Below are 26,100 nucleotides of genomic sequence, written 5' to 3' on the forward strand. Positions count from 1 at the left end.
CCATTTGAAAGAATTACTACTTTTGTAGATCAACGCCAGTAAAACCAAGGAACTGGTGGTAGACTTCCGCAGGCACAAGCATTCTCCACTGCAACCACTGAACATCCAGGGTATGGACATTGAGGCTGTGGACAGCTACAGGTACCTTGGTGTTCATCTGAACAATAGACTGGACTGGACTCATAACTCAGACGCCCTCTACAGGAAAGGGCAGAGCAGGCTGTACCTGCTGCGGAGACTCAGGTCGTTTGGAGTGGAGGGCCCACTCCTGAAGAAATTCTATGACTCTGTTGTGGCTTCTGCTATCTTTTATGGCGTGGTCTGCTGGGGCGGCAGCATCTCTGCTGGGGACAGGAAGAGACTGAACAGGGTGATCCGAAGGGCCAGCTCTGTTCTAGGATGCCCTCTGGACCCAGTGGAGGTGGTGAGTGACAGGAGAACGGCGGCTAAGCTGTCATCCCTGATGGACAACATCTCCCACCCCATGCAGCAGACTGTGACAGCACTGAGCAGCTCCTTCAGTGGGAGAATGCGGCACCCACGGTGTGGGACGGAGAGATTTCGCAGGTCTTTCCTCCCCACTGCTGTCAGACTCCATAATAAAGACTTTAACTGATCAAGCACACACATCCATACATATGCAATAATACTAAGTGCAATAATCCTTTCTGTCATCGTTGTATTTTTACTCAGTTGTATATAGTATTTGTATTCTATTTTTATCTTATTGTATATTTATTTTATTTTATTCTACTGTATATAGTATTTTATTTTATTCTATTCTGTACAGTTGTGTACTGTATTTATTCTTATTGTATTCTAATTTTTGCCTCATAACTTTTGCACTGTCCACTTCCTGCTGTGACAAAACAAATTTCCCACGTGTGGGACTAATAAAGGTTATCTTATCTTATCTTATCTTACTGTGTACTGACTGTACAAACAAATCTTCTAGGGAAAGACTGCAAAGCACAAGTGCACTTTGAAGTGTTTTTCTATGATTTATAAGAAGTTACAGGGAACAAAAAAAAAAATTCTGTCATGCTGACATTTGAAAATGTACAAAGTAATTGATATTTAAACTCATTCAACTTGAATATTCTGTCAATTTGCTTACAAAATTAGAATCAATCCACAATTAGGAATGTGGAAGTGGTCCGTTAACTCTCTAGGCATTGACATGAAACATTTTAATAGTGTGACTGACTAGTATTGATTTTGCATTCATGTGTGTGTAAACTGACTGATTTGTGAAGATAAAAGGATAAATTTTTGTTATTGTTCCTTATTTCTGTTGACATTACCTTCAACACGTTTCTGTCACTCACACCCACTCATAGGCAAACAGCACAATCACATATGCCCAGCTAATGCACTAAGAGATGCTGTGCTATGCAAAAAAACAAAAAACAAAAAAACAAAAAAGAAAATAACAGAAGGGAACAGGGACCAAGTCTATCTTAGAAAACTAAGGGAGATGGGTCAAAGTGTCTAAAAACACCACTTAACCAGTATTGTGTATAAGTAACTCAAATGCTAATGGAAAAGATGTGTATGCATGAAGTGTTACTGTGCTGGTGCTTTTTGAGCTAAAAACAAGGGAGGCCTGGATCAGCTTGTGCAAGGTATCATCAAGTTTTCAAAATTCCAGCAACTAGTGATGCAGGAATCCAGATTTATACAGCTCTTTTACAATACTGATACAGAGTATGAATCCAATTAGGGCTGGGCCATATTATACCGTTCACGGTAATACCGGTACAATGTTAGGCAACGATAAGAAAATGAAATATCGCGATAATATATGGGTAAAACGCGCATGCGCAGTGCCTTTGTTTTCATACGCACATGGCCAAAAAAAGCATGGCGGTAACGGAGAACGAGAAGGGAGAAAGCGGATCGTTGAGTGAAACGCATGAACCAGAATTGGTTTGTAAAAATGGTGCCACTTCAGTGATGTGGAACTGGTTTGGTGTTTGTCCGTCAGATACCCTACAAAGCTCTTTTTTTTTTATAGAACATGGAAGCCGGCCGTCGTTATTACCGTATTTGTCGGACTAAGGTGCTTGTAAATCTGGGAGTAATCTGGGTCCTAAACTCCGTCCTCTTCAGGTCCCAAAGTCAAACGAACACTGCAGCATCACTGAGAGTTAAAAACGGTCTAAATTCTTTCATCTTTAATAAAACGATCAGCATTGCTGCTTTATCAGGTGTAACTATGAAGTTTAACATCCAGGCATCCATGAAATTTATTACATTTAACGGAGTTAGAAGTTAGCAGGAAGTTAGCTCGTTAGTTTTGCTAGTTACCTAAGCATGATATAGCATGTTCTGACTGAGAGATTTCTGAAAAAATTCAAACGTACAGCTCTGCTATCACTTCCAACATAAATGAAGACAGGAAACTAAACAGCAGTGACGTGTGTAAGGTTACTGAAGTTGGGCTAGGTGGTATATAATGATGAGCTACGTGATCGCTAGCAACACAGCTATGTTAGCATAACACAGCGGTCCCCAACCTTTTTTGCGCCACGGACCGGTTTATGCCCAACAATATTTTCACGGACCGGCCTTTAAGGTGTCGCGGATAAATACAACAAAATAAAACTAGTACCGGTACCGATAAAAAGAAGATTTATTCATAACACACGTGAAAAGACCCAGGAAAACCAAGTTAACGATAAAAACTATGACAAAATAACGATAAAAACCCTGAAAACCATACATTTCACACCTGAGCCTCAACTCTCGCGGCCCGGTACCAAACGACTCCGAGGCCTGGGGGTTGGGGACCGCTGGCATAACAAACAGTGAAGCTGGAGGATGAACGCTAACACTTTCCCACTCGATAAAAGTTAACGTGAAGGTTCCTGATGGTTAGAGACAAATGCAATCACATGGCAGGATGCTGTAAATGGACCAAATTTCAGTCAGAAGGACAACTGAGATAATCCATCCACAATAGAAGGTTAGTCATTAATATAGTGCAACAACATGGGAATAGAGCAGCTGTGATAGAATATAGCATTAATGAGTCAATGGTACAGACGTGGAGGAAGCAAGAATGAGTTGAATAAAGTTTGATTTATCTGACTGCTTTGTTTCGCTTAATGTGCCTTATAATCCCGTGCACCTTATGGTCCGAAAAATACGTATTTGACTTTAACTTATTAAATGTTGCTTTTGTAACTTGTAATCTGTAAGGCTTAAAAAACAATTTTACTGGTATTTATAGTAAAATTACAGCCAAGGATACAAGATATTATACCAATATCAGGGCCAAATTATTGAGTCAGGATCAAACTGATCTCAATCCAAATATTGGATCAGTGCATCCCTACCATGAGTAAACTCATGGTAGTAAACTCAAAATCACAAAAGCCCCTTAAGGCCATCTTCTAGTGGGTCTTTATATAGCTTCCAGTTAATTCTTGCTCACTCACCTCAGAAATGTACCAGTTATTTCGCCATATCTGTAATGTGACAACATAACCTTTTAACATGATTGTGATTTTCCTGAAAAAGATGAGTTGCAGGGAGGCAAATCTGAAGAATGGGGCAGGTGGTGAGCAAAGCGATATTGGTTTGGCCAAATACTGTTTCCAATGTGCTCTGTGCTCATGACGACGTGCCATTGTTAACTTCTCTCTCCGATCCCCTGTTGTCAATATGAAGTCTGGGGATGAATTTACAGGACAAATTCAAGCTGTTGACTTCTCTACTAAAATTGCTATAACCTATTCTGTCCTAGACAGAAATCCACCTTCCATTACCAGTCATGAGCCTCCATACAAAAGTCAGGTCAGTTTGTTAGAGAACTTGCTTTGCCCTCTGTGCCAGTTTGAGAAATGCATGCGAAACTGTGGATATAGAACACTGTCTGGGGATGCAGTAAGGGAGATCGATCAAATTTAAATCACATGTGTTTGTTTTTATTCATTTATTTTATTGTAATGGGATTATTCCAGGAAGCTTTTGATCACAACTTGTTTGTGTGTAAGACTGCAGCAAATCTAATTCTAATCTATACAGCACAAAACCACAACAACAGTTGCCTCAAGGTGATTTTATATTGTAAGGTAAAGACCCTACAATAATACAAAGAAAACAGAGAAAATCCCATCAATTATATGATCCCCAACATTAATACGAGCAAGCGTTTTTGGCGACAGTGGGAAGGAAAACTCCCTTTTAACAGGAAGAAACCTCCAGCAGGACCAGGCTCAGGGAGGGGCTGGGCCATCTGCTGTGACCGGTTGGGGTGAGAGAAGGAAGACAGGATAAAAGACGTGCTGTGGAAGAGAGCCAAAGAAATCTAATACTACTTATTTGGAATGATGATACACATATGGGGGAGACTTTTAAAAAAATGGATGTCGTGAATAGCCAATAAATCTCATCAAATGGGTCCACATTTGACTTCTTCTGTTGCTCAAAGGACCAAATTTCAAGCAGAACTCTTCGAAATGACATTCATTTTCTTCTTATTATAAAGAATTTTTCATTTTGCCTACCTCTCTGATATCCTGGTGAAAAGCAAGCAAGCTGATCTGAAAGGTGTTTACCATTAAAAACTGAAAGCGCAAGCCTCAATATAAAAACACTGACTTGCTTTGATGGCAAGCAGTAGTTTATTTATATGCATGTGCTAATCTGTGTAAGTGTGTGACTGGGGATAAAAACAGCTTCTCACTGACCAGTGAACTAAATTATTATATCAGCCGTTAAAGAACTGACCTTTTAAAGCACTTGGCTCTATTTGGCAGCCAATGAAAACACCTCTCTTCACTCATCTCTTTGGAGCTTGTTGATTTTATTTCCCCCTCTGTGACTGCCTTCTCTTGTGTAATCACACAAAAACAGGGGAAAGAGGAAAGATGGAAGGAGACTTAGGGGAAGAGAAAACATAGAAAAGTAATTAAAACAGAGTGCTGGAGAAAGAGGAGCGTGCTGGCCTATGACCGATAGATGCAGCCGCATTGAACCGAAAACCACGATGGGATTAACAGAGGTCTAATGCTCTAAGGATGCTGGGAAATGGCTTGGTCTTCTGTGTTTGTGTAGATTTGCACAAGTGTGTGTGTGTGTGTGTGTGTGTGTGTGTGTGTGTGTGTGTGTGTGTGTGTGTGTGTGTGTGTGTGTGTCCATGGAATGCTTCCGAAGAAACCTTTTTTGTTTTAGAAATTATTCAAGAGTGTGGATGTACAGACTTGTTTGTCAGTGTGACTGAAAAAAATGATACACTGCTAAGGAAAACAGGAAAAGCACTATAAGTAACACCTCATGTCTGTATCGCTCAACTGAGCTAAATTAGGGTGTACTCACACAAGGCACGGTGCCCCCCCAACAATGCACTTACACCGCCTGAATATCTGGGCCTGAATACGCTTAATTTTGTCTTTAGGATTTCACACTCTTTCTTGGCTGGTCTTACCCTCTCCCTTCCCCTCCACCCACACACACACACACACACACACACACACACACACACACACACACACACGAAAAGCACTCTTGTAGAGCATAAGGGGGTTCATGATTTTATGCATTATGTGGCTTAACTGTGGAAGCAATAACACACACTGGCCTCTCACATACTAGCTAATTAATTAACAAAAGTGATTTCATGATGTCCATTACAATCACACTATATTTATACTGTGCCCACATCCAACTCAACTGTGCCTGGGCCTGCTTCTTGCAGGAGCCCAGAGCACAACACTTAGTAGTGATCACACTTAGCCAAACAAAGTGGACACTTGGGGGTCAAGAGTGCTCTGACATGGAAGTGTGAGTACACCCTTTCACTGGAAATTCATGTGTCTTGGCACGTACATAAAAACATAAGAAAGAGGCAGGACATATACACTGGTTGTTTTAAATAACTGGAGTCACAGAGAAGTTGATCTTTTGCATATAAAATGTCACTTTGCCATTATTTGTACACAATCATAATTAGCAAATAAATTATAATAAATGATAAGGTATGGCTAAAAACATATTATTTGAGTTCACAGCTGAACTTCACCTTTGACCACTAAATACTGCTCAGTTCAGCTCAGTTCAAGTGAATAAACTCAACCAAAATTTGAAGAAATTCCATCATAGTGTGGCTGAAAAGCTGCAGCCAGTGGATGCAAAATAAAATTCATAAATAGAAAAAGAAAAATTGAAAAAGCATTGCTAATAAATGAGAAAGAAGAAAAAAAGACAAAGAAAAGGATTTAACTTCTTCATAGAGTAGCTAAGAAGTAGATCAAGAGATCCATAATCTGAGACTGCAGAGACACTGACAAGGTTCACTTTGTCTTGCTCCCAAATCCTTTCCACTATACCTAGAGATGCTTGTAAGACATGCTTTTTGCAGAACTACTTATGACTTGATTGGCAGGAGGCAAAGTATGCAAAATTACAAAATAAATGCCAAGATCAACATTAAATAGAATTATAAAATACTAAAACTGTTTTGGTGTGAGTGTCAATTACTTATTGATTCACTAAAAATTCTTCAGTTCTTAACATTGATAATACTATGTACTTCACATTTTTTTTATTTCTTCATGGCTAAAAATTAATCCTTGAAAAGTGTAAGTCATAGATTCATCTGTTTTATGGTTTATAGTCTACGTATGTATCCATGTATACACCGAACAGAAAAAGGATAAACGTATATTAAAAAGTGCTTCAATGAAACAATTCCACAAGCAAAACTGAGCTGAAAACAGTATCTTTAAAATGTGGTAGCTGATCTTTGGTCATTGTAAATTCCAGTTATTGATCAGGGTTAAAAACAGATGTGATGTGATATACTGGATTTTCTTGAAAAATGATTGCATTGTGCCTGTTAGCACTTTTGTCTTAAAGGAAATTATACTTTGCATATTACTGTGTTTAGTGATATTATGGAAGTTCTTTTGTAGAAGGATAAAATAGTTGAGGTCAATGCACTCAGTGTCCTATTGTTTTAAAACTAGAATTAAAATTTTCTGTTAAACTCAATTATTCATTTTTCATTCATTTCATTTTCTCATTTTCTCATGTATGTTTTGCATTTGGATGTAGGCCCTGGCATCTATTTAGATTCTATTTCATATTTTTCATTGTAATAACTGCAGTGAAATGGTTCAGTCTGTTGAAGATTCACAACTGAATAAAAAGCTAATATATTTTTAAGATATTGTTTATGAAATAGACAAAAACAACAACAAAAAAAACCCTTCATTTGCAGAGTTTTATAAAAATCATTTGGAACTACCTCAAAAGTTTAAAGTGATCTTTCTCTGAAATTCATTTGCTTCATCCTCTCCGATTAGCATTCTTGCCACCCATCGCACATCCAACTGGTATTTGGGTATGGCAGTTTATTTGCACAGTTTTGCTCCTGCTTGGTCTCTCTCCCCTCAGACACATTCTGTCTCTTCCACATCCTTCAATCTCTCTCCGTTTCCCCTCTTCTTCCTTACCTCCTCCCCGTCCTTTCTCCTATTCCCCTTCTCTGTGATAAGATAGACTACTGTTCGGCTTGTGCCTCAACCTGCTGAATTTCAAATAGGCCCCTTTGACAAAAACCCAGAGCCATGGTCTCCCCTCCTTGCTCTCCCAGAATATTAACTAGTTCTGCAGCAGTGCCAACAATCCTAGACTCCTAAGCCCACCAAAGCACTACAGATCCATTTGTTGCATTAAGGAAATGAACACTGAAGCAGAGGAGGGGATCATCACTGTCAATACCTGTAGTTATACTTCAGGACGTGAGACTGCAACTGAGGCCATACTGTACATTCTTAGTTTATAACTGAATGCCTTTGAGACTGAACACAAATCTTAGCAATAAATAAATGAATAAATGTTGTGTAACAATAAATTAAATAGCTGTTGTATAGTGATCACCAATCTCTTTATTATTTTCAAGAAGTAGGACAGACTACAGCAAAACCTCTGTTCTAATTTGATTGTCACAGTTAGCTATGCTGTTCTTCATAAAAACTCAAACTATACATTTAAGTTCTACTCGGAAGAGACCTGCTGCCCTCTTTCGGAACTCAACCTATCAGTCAAGACCCACTGAACCAGATCGCTGACAGTTTACCATATGACTGATTTTTAGGGGTTATTGAGTTTAACTCGTTTAAAGCTCCAAACATAGATGAACACAATATGAATATTTTACTCTAGTGCACTGTAATGAAAACGAATAAAGTTATTAAGCTCCTGGAAAATAAAGTGCAAAAATATTAACTGCTTTACTGAGATTGTGTAAACGTCTGTGGCATCATCAATGTCAGTGTATAAGCTGTCGGACATTAAATTTTGAATTTTTTTTTTAACAGAATATAATATAAAAAAGAATGTTTGGGGTAATTTAGATATGGGGTCATCTCAGAGTTTGCTCTGGAGAGCAGTCCTGGCTTTCTTGTTTGTAATACTCTGCAGTGTTTGTAATACATATAGCTGAATCATAGCTGAGCAGATGGTTTTGTATACTCAAGCAGTGTCTTCACGGTAAGTTGCCAACTAGTTTACACTGCCAGAAGCTTAAACAATTCTACCATTGTTTTCCTTTTCCAGCATAACTGAAAAAAAACCCCAAAAAACAAAAAGATGATAAGATGTGATATGTATAGCCAGCCAGTTGTAATTTGTCAAATAAATTCATTACAATTGCGTCATTGTCTGCTGTAGCTGTAGTGGTTAAGGTGGATGGAATCAGTTGATTGCCGACTTGAGGCAACATTTCAGGTCACTGTGCTTATCCTACTTGTTACATTACAAATGGCTAACCACATAAGACAGACATTATATAAATGCCAATATGGTTTTAGGCTATTAGCAGCACCATGCATGCAATACAAGCTGGGCTCTACTTTACTCTGGAGGACTGTAATGCTTCACTAATGTCAATTTTGATCATTATAGAAGAGTCTGAGTTGTAAAAAGTCACTAATGATAGGCAAGAGACTCAAAGACACTCAAATAAGTTCAAAAAGCTTATTACCTTGTTGATCCAGGTCTCAAACATTCGGTCGTTTTTCATTGTCAGGAATAAATCTGAGAGGAAGAAAAAGACAGAAGAAGGGAGGGTGCAAGTCATTAAGTGATACATTAATTTGTTTGGCAATTATAATCAAGTATGGAGCAGACGCGCTGATCAAATGTGCTGATCTACAACACAGAGAATCACATAACTGGAAATGTACACTATACTCTTGCAATAAGGCTTTTAACAGATATGGACAATGTTAACAAATCCTGAAAAAATTGAGAAGACCTCTATTGTAGCCAAAAAAAAGTTCTCTTTTTCATTTTGTCTCTCAGCAGCTAAAATTGAAAACATGAAATTAAATCTACTCTTCAACACAATATATGACGCACAGGACTCAATACATGTTTATGCTCAACTTAATTAATTAAACCAAAATATACAGAAGAAGAAAAGTCTAAATATTTTAACATTCAACAGTTGACACAGAGGAATGATTAATATCTTTATTCATTTTTTGTATATTTTTGACATTTCTTCCTCCAACTCTGATATAGAGAGGCACTGCTTGTTCAATATGCAGTTTAAGTAGGTTTCCTAAAGCAACAAAGATAAATTGGCTTCTTAAAACAGTATAAGTAAAAACAAGTAAGGAGAAGGAAAAGGGATAGTGGTGGAATCTCCTGCTCAAAGCAGATGGATTTTGCTCAGCTTCTGGAGTCTTCACCCCTGGTAATGCCTGTAGCTTGCTCTATTGGAATCCTATAACCTGCACTTGTACTCATATTACTTGCTCTTGAAGCTCAGGCTGCAGGCTGCACTTATAATGCAGTTTCTGCGTGCTTCTCTTTGAGAGGACGTTTACTTTCATTCCTGTGTGCTCTGGTTCTGCCCCAATAATTGGACATGAAATAAATATTGCCATTGATCTGCTTTGGGCCCTGCTATGTGTTGCTGTGCCCTGCATGGGCATATACAAATGGTACTGAAATAAGGGGAAAATTAATAAAGGAAAAACTGGAACAACAGGACAAACGGAGGTTGTGTGTGTAATGATAGAAAGCACTATAGAAATCCTATATCCATACACAGAAGAATTATCTAGTAATGTCATGGTCATCAAAGCCAACAAGTTCAAGATGCTACAATGTCACTCAATATGCATGACTATACATGACATTAAAAATACTGTTTTGAAAGAGATTTTCAGTCAAAGCTTTTTGACTGAAAAGTGATCCTCTGATACCATACCGATTAAAAAAGTCTTGTAACAAATACACATGGAAATGTAGTCCTAGATTTCATCTGTAGTCATTTCACAAGTGACAAGTAACTTTCTCTGGATGAGCTCAACTTCCCAAATACATTCTAGGAGCTCATGTGAGAAAGGATTTAGTTGGCTAGCATTCTTAAAATCTAGGTTTTAGTGCATATATGTATGTTTTGTGCTTTACACATGCTTCCCACTGTGGCAGGTGCTCCTAATTTGGTGGATTTGAATTTCCTGGCCCTCCTTCAAAATAATTCATCAGCTTCTTATGTCAGAGAGATACCAACTATTAACTATCAAGTTACCAACTATTAACATATAGAGAATATACTACGCCATCTGTGCTAAACACACATGGATTCATGGTTTTAATAGAACCTACGGTGTACTACAAATTATAGTCATATAACATTACATATCCAAAAATGTATCTGAGGCTCTGGTGCCTTTGTGTTTAATCACAGGGATGGTGGGCCACAGATGGTGGTTATTTATCTAAAACCAGCTACAGCTGTTGCAAAGTAATGCCACATTTAAGGTGCTCAAGCTGGTAAAACAGTTCAACTACAACTTTTAATCCTTGTGGACTTGCAGAAATGCTGCCCACGCGGACTCCAAACTTTTTAACAAATGCAAAGTACATAACAAATGTATGCATAGATTATGCATATGTGCAGACGCACAAACAAACACACAGCACTTTGCAGAGCGTGTTTATGCAGGTTTTCGTGTTACTATGTGTGTTTGGAGCCACACCGGGTGGTGTGTTGATGAGCTTGGTTAATCAGCCAATCAGGCCTCTTAAACAGAACCCAGCCGTGATTGGCTGATTAGATGCGATGGCGTTGTGTCAGTGAGAGAGGAATAGAGCAGCAGAGAGATGTTCATCTTGTAAACACTTAACATTCTCGCTGTGGGGGTTCTTCCTCTTTTTGCTCATCTTATTGCTTTTCTTTTTTTCACCCATGTTCACCACTAACAGACTCATCTCCATTATTTTCTCTTGCTTTAGACTTTTACTAAATTCAGCCCAACTTAGAAGGTCACTGCACTTATTTTGGTTAGTCTGGTCTTCACCACTTTCATGCAGCATCTTGAGGGTGTAAACTGACAATTTAAACGTGGAAAGACCACTTGAGCACTCTTGAAACTTCACTCCGTTTCCTCCCTGGACACTACACTACAGATGGCTCTGTTCTCAGATCTGTCCTAAGAAGGAAAGCAGTTTCACAGTCTGTCAAGGGGAATACAGACAGACTGAAAACAAAGTTCTGGTTTGTAAACTATGCAATATTGTAATCGCAATGTGATTCCTTTAAAATGATCTTTTTAAAAGTATTGTACTTCTCTGTTCCCCCTTCTCTAACTCACTTTCTTTGCAATAAAGTATTCCACAAATTCTCCAGAGAGAAGAGCTCCAAATAGCAATAGAAACATAAGTGCTGCCACCATCACTCACTTTAACATAGTTTTGCTGTTACAGGGACTTATAACTGGGCTTCTAAGGGTCTTTAATATAAAGATATAAAGAGGACTCCAACAAAAAAGAGGAACATAAACAAAAAACAGAACAGAACAGAAGAGTGGATCCTATGGGAAATTCCTCCGGGTATGGTATTTCATGTTTTGACCACTTATCACAATTTAATTTTGTTCTGAAATAATGTTTTTTCAAAGCATATCTTTATCATTCTTTTCTAGTTCACTGGATACTTTTTCAGTCATATTGAAAATTTAAACCACTGCCTATAAAAGCATTCCTTTTGATAATTTAAGTTAAACAAGAAGTATGTATTTACTGCCCTTGATCATTTATCATTTCCTTTGATACCTCTGATACCTTAATGATGACCATGAGTCCAAACTACTTTAGCGAAGGATAACATGTATGCAGTAAAGTATGTATGAGTAAGAATTTATATATCAGTTTAAAAAGGTTCATAAATTTTAAACCAAAACACCATCCCATTGAATTAACCCAGTCATTTTTTGCTAGAATATAAACAGTTAAATTATTAAAAACTGAGGAAAGTCTTGTCAGTTTTCCAAAATGCAGAATCTTTGGACAGACAGCAGGGATCAAAAGGGATATGACTCAATAGGTCAAGTCTACTCCATTGTTTTAACATAAAAATCTGTTTTCCTTCCTATATTCAATATGAGAAAGACTTGCCGAAAATCTTTTTAGCTTCATTTTAGCAACGTTAGTAGGGCTAGAACGTGTGAAGGAAAAAGAAACGAAAGAAAACAAGCAAGGCAGTTTAAATGTAATACTAGTGTAAGGACCAAAAATGACAAAAAAAGTATGGATCAAATAAGGATGTCGTTGGTTCTGCTGCTTTAATTTAATCTTTTTAATTTTAGAAAATGCCCACTGTGAATTTGACAGTGTTGTATGATAGCAATGGTAAATCAGCGTGACACCAGTTTAATGATACAAAGAAATCACTGAAGCAGCCGGCTTTATGGACTGTTTGATAGTCTTTTAGGAATAAGCATTAGTTATCTGATCACCAATCTCTTGTTGGGGGGTGGGCTCCTGCTCAGCACCAAATTCAAGCCACCCATGTTTGAAGTAGAGATTAAACAGCTGGATGAAATTTTTTACATTTTCAAATTTTTTCAACGTCAAGCAATGCTATGACAGGCAGATGTTCTCAATGAAGATGACACAAAACATTGAAACATTGACTGGGAGTTCACGGGCACTGTGGTTGTCCCAGTATCACGACAAGCCACCAGTAATCCTGTCAGTCCTGTGCATTTGGTGGTGACCAGTACATCCATCAAAGCCAGAGAATCCCATCAATCCACGGCCCAGTAGAAAAAGAAAATCAGGACAGCTGCTGTGTACTTGTAAGCCATCAGTAATGCCTCAGCTATAAGGAATGTGTAGCCTTCTGCTTAATATTAGGACTATACAAACAAAGTGATTAGCAAATGTTTCTGCATGTTGAGTTTAAATTGTAGTGAGGTGTATGTCGGTGTGACCTGCACTATTATATCGCTGAATCCCCAGGCAGAACCTCTTTTGATCAGTGCATAAACTAACCATATAATCTGTAAACACAATCTTCTTCATCAGATAGATGTTAGAAGACGTAATCTTACTCAGTTTTCTTTGTTCTCAAATACCCAGTACAATTTACCACGTTCTGTACAAAAGTATTCTCCCTGTTTTTTCCTTCTTCTCTCAATTACAGTTGATTTGTCTTCTCTTATGTTTTGCTATGTTTTCTATACTGAGGGTAACTGTTTTTTAGGACTTTATTGTGCATAATGCTCTATTCTTTTCATCCCATACAACTATAGACAAAAACAAACAAATACAAAAGAAACTAATCATGCATCTGAGGCTGGAAATACCGACTGCTACATCACTTCATCCTTTAGCTCATTTTATTTGCTGAGTCACATTTAACAAACTAGAGGCACCAAATCCAACTTCAACAACATTATCTAGCTCCTTGCAGTATGAGCACATACACTCAATTAAAGCATAGGCTAATGGAGCTGTCATCCTCCACCACTTGGGAAAGATGCATAATTGAGGTATATAAATGTGTTTGTGTGTAGGAGGGTGGGATTGCGTAACAACAATAGGGATTCAGAGCTCTAACTGGTATGTCATGTTGTCGGATAATTAAAGACATGCTAACTGTGATAGCTGACGCGATGGATATACAAGGCATCAAAAACACTGGGCAGAGGGAGACAAAGCAAAACAGAAAGAAACTGATACCAAATGGTAAGGCCATCCTGTGCTTGAGATGCATCTGAAAAAGATGTTTACTTAATTAATTAGTACAGAGCAAAAGCAAGCTAGTCCTTTAATTTGCAAAAGATGCTTTCCATCTTCAGTAACTTCACCATTTCTTCCATGTTACTCTGCTTTCTCTTTCAGGCTTTTCAGTGTTGTTAAATTGTTCCTTCCCTAGAAATGGCACTGCAAAAGGCATGCACGTCATACCCATATGAGTGGGTACATGATGAGCAGCCTGCATAAACACATGCACACCCACCCCCACACCGCATGGCTGATTTCAGCACATTATTTAAATATCTGAGCGTGCATCTGTGAATTTCTTTGTCATCAGTTTGTGATCCAGCCAATCATCTACAATCAGCTGGGCCTTTCACACTAACAGAATAATTGCAAGTGTCTCTTGCTAATAACATGGTTTTTAAAACAACAAGCAAAACAGCTCAAGTACCACAGAACAACCAGCATGGTAAACTGTGGCACACAACACCATGTTGCACAATGCTGAGGCTGTGTGGGTATTGTACGTCTTTGAGCTGTTATTTTTGGGACAAATAACAGCATGTAGCACAAAGGCTGGATGGCTGATGCAGTTCCTATTACTACATAGATGATTTGAACTGCTTAGGACAGGTGTTTGCTGTTTAACACATGCTGGCAACAAAACATGCAATGTGCCTCATGTGGATTTACAATATCCTCAATCACATAAGAGTTAGTAACTGTCTTTTTTTTGTTTAGGGTACTTGGAGAAAAAGATTTTTACTCTTCCTCTCTGGAAGTTATTCTTTTCTGCATTTAGGATCTGAAGCTTGACGTACAATTTTGATCCTAATTTTATGTATTGCCACATGACTAGTTCAAGTGGCTGTTGCTGTAGCTCATCCCAGGCTGCCCCAGTTCCTCACGCAAGACTGTGGACTCCTCTGATGTATCTATTGGCATATGAATGTGTGCATGATAGCTTATAGGCAAACAACAAATTGCTGCACAAGTGTGTTCAAATGGTTGAAAGTGACTTTGTAGTAAAAAGCACTTTCAGTATTCAGTAAGAGCAGAAAAGCACTTTATAAGTGCCAGTCAATCCATTTACCAAGAGGTTCTAGAGAAGTAATGGAAAGTAAATAACCAAAAAACAGTGGCTGTTATGTTTTGGTTCCATTTAAAGAGAAGAAGGAAAAAACAGAACATATATAGTTTTTCACCTAAAACATCAAAACCCCAACCTACCAGCTGATGAATTTTTACCTTCTATGATGTGATTTTTTGCCACATCATTAATATATTTTCACCAAAAGTGAGTTGGGTCGCAAACTATACTTAGCAAAATGGTGGGGATGCATATTAGTGGAATTTCTTTTATAAATATATTCTCTTCCTCAAAATTTCCTCTCAAAGCAGGGATTTATTCCAGTCCAGTCCGGACCATTTGTTTCACCGCTTTTTCATGACAACAGTAGAGATAATGATTCTCTGGCTTAGACAAGTCGTACATCTCAGGCTCTGATTTGACTCACCACTGTAACCTGCTTTTACTAATTTATAGCACACCTCCTGCTCTAAATTCAAACTAGGCTGCATCTTTCATGTAGAAAAAGTTCAAATGTATTGTAATATTACTTTACTTTTTTAAACTTCAATATCATATAAACCTTTTCCCCTTGTTAGTACTGAGTGCTTCTTGCTTAATAAACCCTGACAATGAAGATGAAAACATCACAGCTGAATATTTTAGACATTCTTGTAACCACATTTCATTGGATTGTTTCAGTCGATTTACATGACGCAGGAGAAAGAGAGCATAAAAGAAGAAACTCCAAGGGTGGTCTCTATCAAACTGATGTCGCTTGAACAAGTCATCTGGAGACTGGACTATATTCTATCTGGTCTGTATTCATTCATAGAGAAAATGTACATTTCTGAAGAAACTGTTTGCAGCAAGTGTGATTTAAATTAAGATCTCCAAACTGGAAGGTAAGCACAAGAAGACATATCCTAATTAATAAAAGTAAGAGTAAAAGTAAGTTCCGTTGCTGGTTAAGTACGGCTAATCTGAGAAGAGAAGAGAAGAGAAGAGAAGAGAAGAGAAGAGAAGAGAAGAGAAGAGAAGCTCTTGAGTTATTCATAGCCTCTCCATCAGATTTGTTAAGGGGATTGGAAGCAATTTAAAGGCCTCTACTGACTGTTTGACTCGAGCAGCATTATGTCTTTCTATTCCATTATGTTGAGCTGCAGTGTGGGGATAAAGACCAGGCTTCCTATTAGCCTCTGTATAAACAGATAGGGTGATGCTAGGTGGGTGCTAAGCCTCTCGCAGAGAAGGAGAACTCTGACATTGAGGAGAATAGACAGCTACAGGCAGGGGCCTATACTATCTATTGCTTTGTCTCACTATCACCTTCGCTCTATCTTTTTCTCTCTGCACACACAAAGTCTTTTATCTGCGCTACTACAGGGTAGCATCATTGCCGCGGATCAAAAGGTGTTATGACTCCCAAGAACAGTAAGCTGAAACATTAACTGGTTTGTATAAATGAATGAGCACATCAAAAGGCAAAATTTCTGGCCAAAGGGGAAACCCAGTTGTAAATGATTAAGCAAACTGTTAAGGGCTAAAATGCCTTATCACAGCAGTCTCTCAACACTCTCTCTATAGAGCTAGTCCTGTACTGCCATTCCCTGCATTCTCCTAATAATTCATGTTCCAGAGTGAAGCAAAAAATGGCAAAAAAAAAAAAAATTCTCCTGCCCCAAAAGTGAACGACAAACACCACCTGCATTTAAAAGGCAAGAGTGGAACCTGTCGGCAGACCATCACTTAGCGCCCATTCTACTGTCTTGAGGACCAAACAGCCCCCCCCCCCCCCCATCCCCCCACCCCGTACTGCCAACCCCGCTTTTTTTATTTTTTTGGGGAGAGCTTAAACTAATTAAAAGGCCCTGGTACTGGATGCTGTCTAGCTATTATGGCTTAGTGTGATATCTTATGGAACTGAATCAGTAAAAAAAAAAAAAAAAAAATCTTCTGTGCTATGCTTTTACTGAAATAACAGTTGCTTTTCCATGCAATAAAAAAAACGATCTGTAGGCATTAACCTGGCCTCTAAAAATATCCAGACACAATTATAAAAAGGACCTTGGATGGTCCAGTAGTGCAGCACTATCAAAATATAGTGGAAAGAGCCTCTCGTTTCATCCCACATTTCATGAAGAAAATTAAATTCAAAGACATGCATGCTAGGAAAATTTGTGAAATTAAAGTGGCCATAGGAGTGGATGTTATATGCAAGTGTTTAATGTGAAGTGAATAAAGTGTAGTGTGAATTTAGCTTTGAGTGGTTAGTAAGACTAGAAAAGTGCAATACAAGCACCAGTAAACTTCCATTTAATGGTGCAAAAGCGAAGTCTATATATAGAGCTGAAGCTAATTGCCCTGTTAACACCAGTTGTATTACTTTCATGTCTGCCACAGTATTAACATACAAATACACACACACACACACACACACACACACACTACACTGGAATACTCTGAACACATCTGCAGGTCTCTTTGTCTTTCAGCACCGTGGAAACCACATACTTAAAAAAAAGAAAAAGAAAAACAAAAAAAACGCATTCATTTGCTTGTGACTCTTTGTGCTTGCAAGTTCACAATTAGCAGCTTGTTAAAAGGCTAGTGCACTTTTATGGGTGGGTTTTTGTGCGTGCACTGATTGACAAGTAAAGTTGGGTCACTGTGTACAAGATTTACATAGTATGCCTTGTACATAGAGTTTTTGAAAACGCTACGTCCAGATGAACAGAATCAACTTTTGTACATAGTATCAGATAACATAATACAGTCACTCCGTCCACTCTTGATATACTCAAAGGTTTTAGAACCCAGACTTCTTGATTCGTATATACTTTGTCTTTTTCCATCCATCCATCCATCCGTCCATCCATCCATACATACACATATATACACTACCAGCAGACATTTCCAAGTCCAATTCTCAATTTTAGAGACCATTGCAGCTGCTATCGGCAGTGGAAAGTGGTTAAATTGGACACTTCCTGTGGACTGATTTCTAAGGCTGTATGCTCTGACTTCTTTTTCATGACAGCCATCGAATGTTTTCAGCAACTGATACTGTAATAGGTAAAGTCAGAAACAATACTGTTCTTTTTTTAAGTAGGTCCAACTTCAACAACTGACATACTAGCCTAAAATATTAAAGGCAGCAAAAAATTCACTTAATTTGTTTGAGCTTTATTTAACAAAGAAGTATGACTCTTAAAAATAAGAAAATCTATTTTAAAAATGCTCAAGGTTGCTGTATTACCTGGCTTATTTTTCAATGGCAGGGATGCCTGGAGAAAACCTGAGTGGTCACAGGGAGAATCTCCACAGAGGAGACTTTAAACCAAGTCTCTCTGTCTGTGAGGCATCAATACTAACCACTAAGCCACCACGCTGCCTGTGTTGTAAAAATCAATTTTGAGGAGCTACAAACTAACACAGTAATTATTTTACTGTCCATTCAATTAGAGCAAGTCAATGCCATTTATTACTTAAACTTAGGATTTAAATAAATACGTACATCAATAAATAAATAAATAAAAATGATGGAGACTAATTACAATATAAGAAATAAATTAATACATATAAACAAACACCTTTCACACTTCAATATATAGGTTCTGTGTAAGCTTTCTTTAGTCTTCAAGGGTAATTTGAGGCCAACAACAGCAAAATAACAGCCCCCTGCTTATACCTGTAAAAGGCTTGCAGCAGCAGTAGCTGCAGTTTATCCAGGCTGCAGTGCAGAGTGGATCTGACAGCCAGCAACACGAATGCTGCATTAGTGTCTGATGTGCTGAGTGTTTTTCTGCACGTGTGCTGTCACATCACTCACCACCACAACACTTCAAGCCATTTGGGTTATATAAATGTTTTTAGTGCTACAATTATATATGACTAAAGTAAAAAGGCAGTGCAGTCAAAATAGGATAAAGGGTCAGCAAAACCTTGAGAATGGCAGCAAAAGAGAAACAGAGACACAGTATGAAAGTAATAGTGAGAGAGAGAAAGTGCCAGTCCTTGGTTTCCTTCTTGTCCTGCTGCCCCTAAGCAGGTTATTTGTTAGCCAGTTACTCAGCAAACAAGCTGTGACTCTCATCCCCCCATTGGCTGTCAAATATGAACGCAGGAGCACAGACACACATGTGAAGATGCACAGCTGTGTATAAGGGTTTATCCTATCAGGGTTGCCATGAAGATAGGCTCAAGGAAGGCTATCATTTCCAACTGATCACATTGTTTTATTTATGGAGGCTAGAAGACAAATGTCCACTTCATGGGTCTTTAATTATAGTGTGTGGGTCCATGTGTGTGCATGACAGAGTTTGGATTATATTGACAGTAATGAAGTAAAATGAGGATAAAACGGAGGATAAATGCAGAGTGTACATATGTGCACTTTCTTGTTTTTGTGTATTTCGGATATATTTGTCTACAGGCCTGCTATAAGCCATTCTGCAGCCTATCAGTCAGGCCCTCTGTGTTTGTTTGCATCGATCTGTTCCTTCTGTCTTTAACCCTCGGACTGATCCACAGCTCAGCTGGACAGAGAGAGAGCTTTTGGCATTCTGAAGGAAATGTCACAGCTGTCACCAGTGAAACAGATACTTTACCTCACTCACTTACAGCGAGGAGGGAGCAGAGACGCAAGGAGACAAGGTTGGTCTGAAAATATGTTGACATTTGAGCCCAAAAGGCTAATAACTGGTGCCTGTTTCAATGCTGGAAGAAGAAAATTGTACTAACTAACGCACTAACTGGCACCACACTGATAATCTTCTGTTCCCCCAAACCTTTTATACTTTTCCTGACCAGCCCTGTGAAAGATTTGCATCTTGGCACCAACTCTGATATCCACAGTTCTTGTCAATGAGGATTTTTTTTCCTCTTTTTGTTTTTCCTTTTTTTCTTTATAAAATTGTTTGTCCACCACTTGTAATCATTTGGTAATTTCTCATCTGTAATACTTCAGCAGCCTTTAAATATTTTTACTTGTGAATATAAACTTATTGTTTGGCGTCGTTTATTGGATTGGATGATTGAAGTCTGAAGAAACAATTTTTGCAATATCGGCAATTTAAGAATGTATTCATTAATAAACAGGGGTCTTAATACCCTGGCACCCCCCTTGTACAGCCAGTGCGGCTGTGTTGGTCACTCTGACACAAACAGCACCCCCCAGCTGATGCTACCAGTTTCAGTGAGGTTGAGATCAGAATTGCAAGTAGGCAATTCCATCCTCTCCACTCCCAAACTCTGGAGGTAGTCTCTGATAATGAGGGGGCAAGTGTTATATTCTTGGAGGACAGCATTCAGTACCAGACTGTGGAGATATAGGATTGCCACTGGTTGCAGAATCTCATCTTGATAGCACTCGGCGTTGAGATTGCCTCCAATGATGATAAGCCTTGTTTTATGATGGAGGGAGAAGCCGCCCCTCACCATCACACTGCCTCTACCAAAAGCTATTACCGTATCAGTGCGATCTAACTGCCATAGGCCAAATCTGGACTCCTCGCTGAATAATGCTAATCAGCTGCCAATCAGGCACCTGCTTGTCAACACTCGGGGTACCACAAACTAAAAACAAGAGCCTTTAGCAGAATAGGCTATTTAGCATTGGCATAGACGATTTGACAAGGTTTTCATGGGCACAACCCACATACTCAACTATGCTGTGGAAACATTTAAGGAAAAATAAACAAACTTTCCAATGATATAAGATTTAATGCCAAGAAGCACTTTTACAACAAAGAAATAATCGACCAGACACAAATTTCTTTACTCTTCGAGCTAAGTTTTATATTTGTAGTGAAGAGCTTTCAATTTAATAAAAAAAAAAAAGAAGTAAAAAAACAAGGAGAAAATGTAAAAATGTTCCCAGTGTAAACACACCTGACAAACAACAGATGCACAGAATATGAATGAGTGCATATAGTGAGTGGTTGCAAATAGACAGGATGTTATGTCTGTGATTGTGCATTACAGAATAATGGTCTGTATTTTATGCAGAGTATGTATGCTTATGAAAAACAACATAGTTGCAGACATCTGCCATCTATTTGATTATGTGAGATCAAAAAGGTCATCCTAAGGAAACGGATGCCTGACACTTGCTCACCTTTAGCCCTTCACAGTTATAGCACACTGAGGTGTCTGCTCAAGAATTCTGGCTCTAAAGAATATCATATCAAGGAATTCACACACAAAAAAACCAACTTACAGGGCACCAATCACAGTAAACTAAAAATAATCCTAAAATATTTAAGATGATTCTGAAATTAAAAGAACCAAACAGTTTGAATCCAGTGTGATGGTGAATGTAATGTCCCTTCACATTGGAAAAACTTTACAATCTTGCAATGTCAGAGTGTCCCTTTAAGAGGTGCAGGGCAGTGGGTAGTGTGCAAGTTTGGTGGCAAATATTCTCTGGCCACCTTCACTGATATGTGGCCCTGTCTCTCTGCTAGCAAGAAACCAGTGGACTGTGAAACGAGCTTTTCCAAACTTGCCCAAAGCCCACAAAGACGATTTACTATAGCGTTGAAAGATAGAGCAGACGCAAACCTTTAAAAAAAACATTTGCACTGCTACTATATCACCTACACTTCACTTGTTAATGCAGTGAAAAATGACAGTAACTTTTTCCTCTCTATTAAAATGTCTGAAACAGACCAAGAGGGTTGAAAGAGCTGCTTCAAAGATGCTCTTCTCTATCAGTGTTTTTCCCCAGAGGCTGCAACATGGCTGACTTGGTAAATTAGTCAAAACACTTTTAATAAAGAATGAATGCCGTCAATCAACGTCAAAGCAGCTGCACAGGTTTTACACAAGTACACACACTACAAGCATCCATACAAATGTACACCGTTACTTACACACAATTCTCAGCTCCTACGCAAGTACATGCACCAACTCTCACACATACAGGACCATCAATAAACTGTCTCAACATCATGATGCTAGTTCTGATATTCACAGTATACATCCACAACCTTCCCTTACAAAACTACCCCACACACGCCCAGATAAAATGCAAAATCCGGGCCAGGAACAAAGTATAAAGCTCTGCTGAATAAATCCGTCTCTAAGCCAATATGTAGGCCTACTCCACACTGTGTGACTCTGACCCCGATCCATCAAAATGCCTCATTCACAAACATGGCAAAACACACAAACGCAGAATGGAGCCACGCTATTCCCAGAAAAAATAATCTCCTAAAACCATTACAGGGAACAACGTAGGTGCAGTAGCTATGGGGACTTTCACACAGAATTTCAATCCTATTTTGTTCACAACATTTTTTATGCCAAATGTGTATCTGTCTGTGAGTATGTGCAACAAGCTATAAAAGCTCATTACACAGAGTGGAACCAAGTGTGTGTGTGTGTGTGTGTGTGTGTGTGTGTGTGTGTGTGTGTGTGTGTGTGCATACAGTACATCAGTGGAGTGTCCCAACATTAAGAGCAATGAGCAGTGTACTTGCAATAAATACACTGTTGGGTGTGTCTATTCCAGGTTAAGCAATAACATTTGCAAGGGGCACATTACATATTAAGATTGATAAACACACACAAAATATGCAAACCTAAAGTGTCACAAACAAGGTTGGCAGGACTTGTCAAAACCAACCATGTTTGTGAATTTGGTTAAAACGTGAAAATTTTTTTTTTTTTTTTTTTAAATCTCAACAACCTTCCACGGCTGAAATCCAACCTGGGACCTTTCATACACATCGTCAAACAATCGGTCACCCAATACATGCTTTAAAGAGTGTTCTTTGAAAGCAAGTACAAAAATGCCCCTCTTTTCGTCGGCCATTTAGCATTCCACACTAATGAAAGCAATACTGCCATTCAGTGACACTGCAAAATATGCATGTCCACAGCTCCTGTTCAATTAAAGAAACAAAGAATCAACGTGTTTCATGCTGGGAACTTCATTCATATGTTAATTGGTCAGCAAAGTATTTCACTAGGGATTTGGGAAAATCAAGTGATTCACATTTCTTCCCACTGACAATCTGAGTGAATCACTCTGTACCTAAAGAGTTAAGTAGGTTATCTGTCATATTATACAAAAAATTTCCATCTAGAGTTCAAATGACTAATACTGGAATATCGGAATATTTAAGCAACTGGTGGTGCTGAAAGACACATCAAAGGATCCCCAAATTTATTAAGATTCATGCTCTGGCTAAAATGGATATATGCAGCAAATGTCATGGGTACTCATCCAATAATAGCTAACACGTTTCTCCAAAAGACAAAAATGTCAATTTTCTAAAGGTTAAAAAATGGATCTTGGAGGTCAGTAAGAATTATTCTTAGATACTTTCTTCAATATTTTACTTTTCTTCTAAAGTTTGCAATATATAATATATATAAAAGAGGTAATGTATATTCACAGGCTACGGTCATGGACGTGAATGCCACAACACACCACTACCACACTTCAATTTACAACACAACTATTCAAAAAGACTGGGCATTTATTCTCAGTTTATCAAGTTACTGCAAATATGGCAGACATAGTACTCCCACAAACCAGACCCGCCAACAGTTTTTGTGGTCTCTTTTTTGGGTCTGTAAAGTTAAACTATCTGTTTAGTTAAGCTTAGATGAATATCAGTGACGTTGATCTTTTTGTTTGTAAGACACCTATGAGAATTTCAAATCCCTTCATACTAAATGCACTTTGGGCACAGGTATTCTCCAAAATGCATGACCTTCAGTGTACAGAAAAATAAAGAAGGGATCCATCCTGTCATTTTCTTCCAATTTCTTTAAAATTAGGGTTAAGGTTGGGGGTTGAGCCTATTCCAGCTGTCACAAGGTGAGAGGTGGGATACACTCTGGACAGGCTTCTACTGGCTAACACAGAGAAAGAGACAACTATTAACACCTACGGCCAACTTAGAATCACCAATTAACCCAAGGTGAATGTCTCTGGACCCTGGGAGGAAGCAGGAGTAGAAGGACAACACAAAACTACACACAGAAGGGGTCCAGCCAGCCAGGGGATTCAAACTCAGAAGATTCTTGTTGTGAGGTAAGTGCTAATCACCACATCACTGTGCTACCCATAAAAATAAGGAATACTTTATCCCATATTTAAGAAATACCTTAACATGACTATCACTCATTCTTTTAGGTTTTCACGTCTGAAATATTCCTTCTCGGAAACTATTTGATAAAACAGGGAAATATACTGGGAAAAAAATACTTTTCACATAACAAAAAGACACAGCAGCAATAACATGTTGCATTGGTTGGTTGTTAAAGCTTAAAATTTCTGTAATATCCTTCCTCACTTAGTGAATGTCTCTCTCTTGCTTTCTCTGTGCAAGTGTCCTGATTCTAAAATGGCTATTAAAAATGCCTCACCAAATGTAAACTTAATCCCTGTATAATCAATTCTTCTTCTTGGCCACTCTTGTTAGGTGACAAATCTGTTCTCTCCCCCCACCACCACATTATTAGTCACACAATCAACAAGCCACTTCAACACAGAGGTAGTTTAATTGGATGCTGCACAGAGCATTACCATGTCCGTTGCCTAGCAATGGAGCCTTATGCTGGTATTGCCGTCTTTGTGCATGGACCCACACCAGTTCGCATACAGAGCGAAACGATCCACAGAGGATGCAATCTGCTCTGCCCTCCACCCAGCCCTAACTCATCTGGACAAGAAAGACTCATATGTGAGAATGCTGTTCATAGACTTTAGCTCAGCATTCAACACCATAATACCACAACAACTCATCTGTAAACTGGACAGACTGGGCCTCAGCACCTCCCTCTGCAACTGGCTGCTGGATTTCCTCAGCCAGAGGCCTCAAGCGGTGCGTGTGGGCAACAAGGTCTCAAACAGCATCACCCTGAGCACGGGGGCTCCACAAGGCTGTGTGCTCAGTCCTCTGCTCTTCACCCTGTTGACACATGACTGCACACCAACCTACAGCTCCAACCACCTTGTGAAGTTTGCGGACGACACAACGCTGGTGGGGCTCATCACCAAGGGCGATGAGACCCACTACAGGAAAGAGGTTGAGCTCCTGACCACGTGGTGCAGAGACAACAACCTCCTGCTAAATGTCAGTAAGACCAAGGAGATTATTGTCAACTTCCAGAGAGGCCACACCTGTCACCCCCCATTGACCATCGACGGCGCTGCGGTGGAGAGGGTGAGCAGCACCAAGTTCCTGGGGGTGCACATCAGTGAGGACCTCTCTTGGACCACCAACACAGCATCACTGGCCAAGAAAGCACAACAGCGCCTCTACTTCCTGCGCAAACTCAAGCGGGCAAGTGCTCCACCACCCATCCTGACTACATTCTACAGAGGAACTATTGAAAGTATCCTCTCCAGCTGCATCACTGTGTGGGGCGGTAGCTGCACTGACTATAACAGAAAAGCTCTACAACGCATTGTGAGAACAGCTGAGAGGATAGTTGGTGTACCACTCCCCTCCCTGCAAGACATTTACACCACTCGCCTCACCCGCAAAGCCATCACAATTGTCAACGATGCAACCCACCCCGCGCACTGTCTGTTCAGCCTCCTGCCCTCTGGAAAGAGATACAGAAGTCTCCGCTCCCGCACTACCAGGCTCACCAACAGCTTCATCCACCAGGCTGTGAGACTGCTGAACTCTCTTCCCTCCCGGCTCCCAGCCAGCAGAATCACCAGATTGGCAGAAGTATAGTAGACAGATTGGACTCTACCCCCCCACACTCTCCAACAAGGAAACACTCTCTGAACCAAGAACTGAAAACATTCCTGACTTGCATTGCAATTGCACACACCTGCTGCTATATATATATTTTTTAGTATTCTTTTAGCACTATTTATATTATTATATTACTATTTATTATCTTATTGTTAGGGCTGTTTTTGTTTTTGTTGTGCATCTGCACCTTATTGTTGTCAATGCCTACGCATGGGACAGTGTGAAACGTAATTTCAATTCCTTTGTATGGCAAGTACATTTGAAGAAATTGACAAATAAAAGTATTCT

The 26,100-nt window shown here is 39.1% G+C and overlaps 1 protein-coding gene across 1 annotated transcript in view; it reads right to left on the reverse strand.

Annotated features, from left to right (window-relative positions):
- itfg1 (integrin alpha FG-GAP repeat containing 1) overlaps positions 1 to 26,100 on the reverse strand; it is a 171,755-nt gene that overhangs the window by 137,632 nt on the left and 8,023 nt on the right. Inside the window, exon 7 of the mRNA XM_080885940.1 lies at positions 8,996 to 9,048. Within this exon, the coding sequence (XP_080742066.1) occupies positions 8,996 to 9,048 (53 nt within the window). The remainder of the gene's footprint in view (positions 1 to 8,995; positions 9,049 to 26,100) is intronic.

This window comes from Rhamphochromis sp. 'chilingali' (assembly GCF_963969265.1).
Source record: "Rhamphochromis sp. 'chilingali' genome assembly, chromosome: 6".
In the NCBI taxonomy this organism is placed as follows: Eukaryota; Metazoa; Chordata; class Actinopteri; order Cichliformes; family Cichlidae; genus Rhamphochromis; species Rhamphochromis sp. 'chilingali'.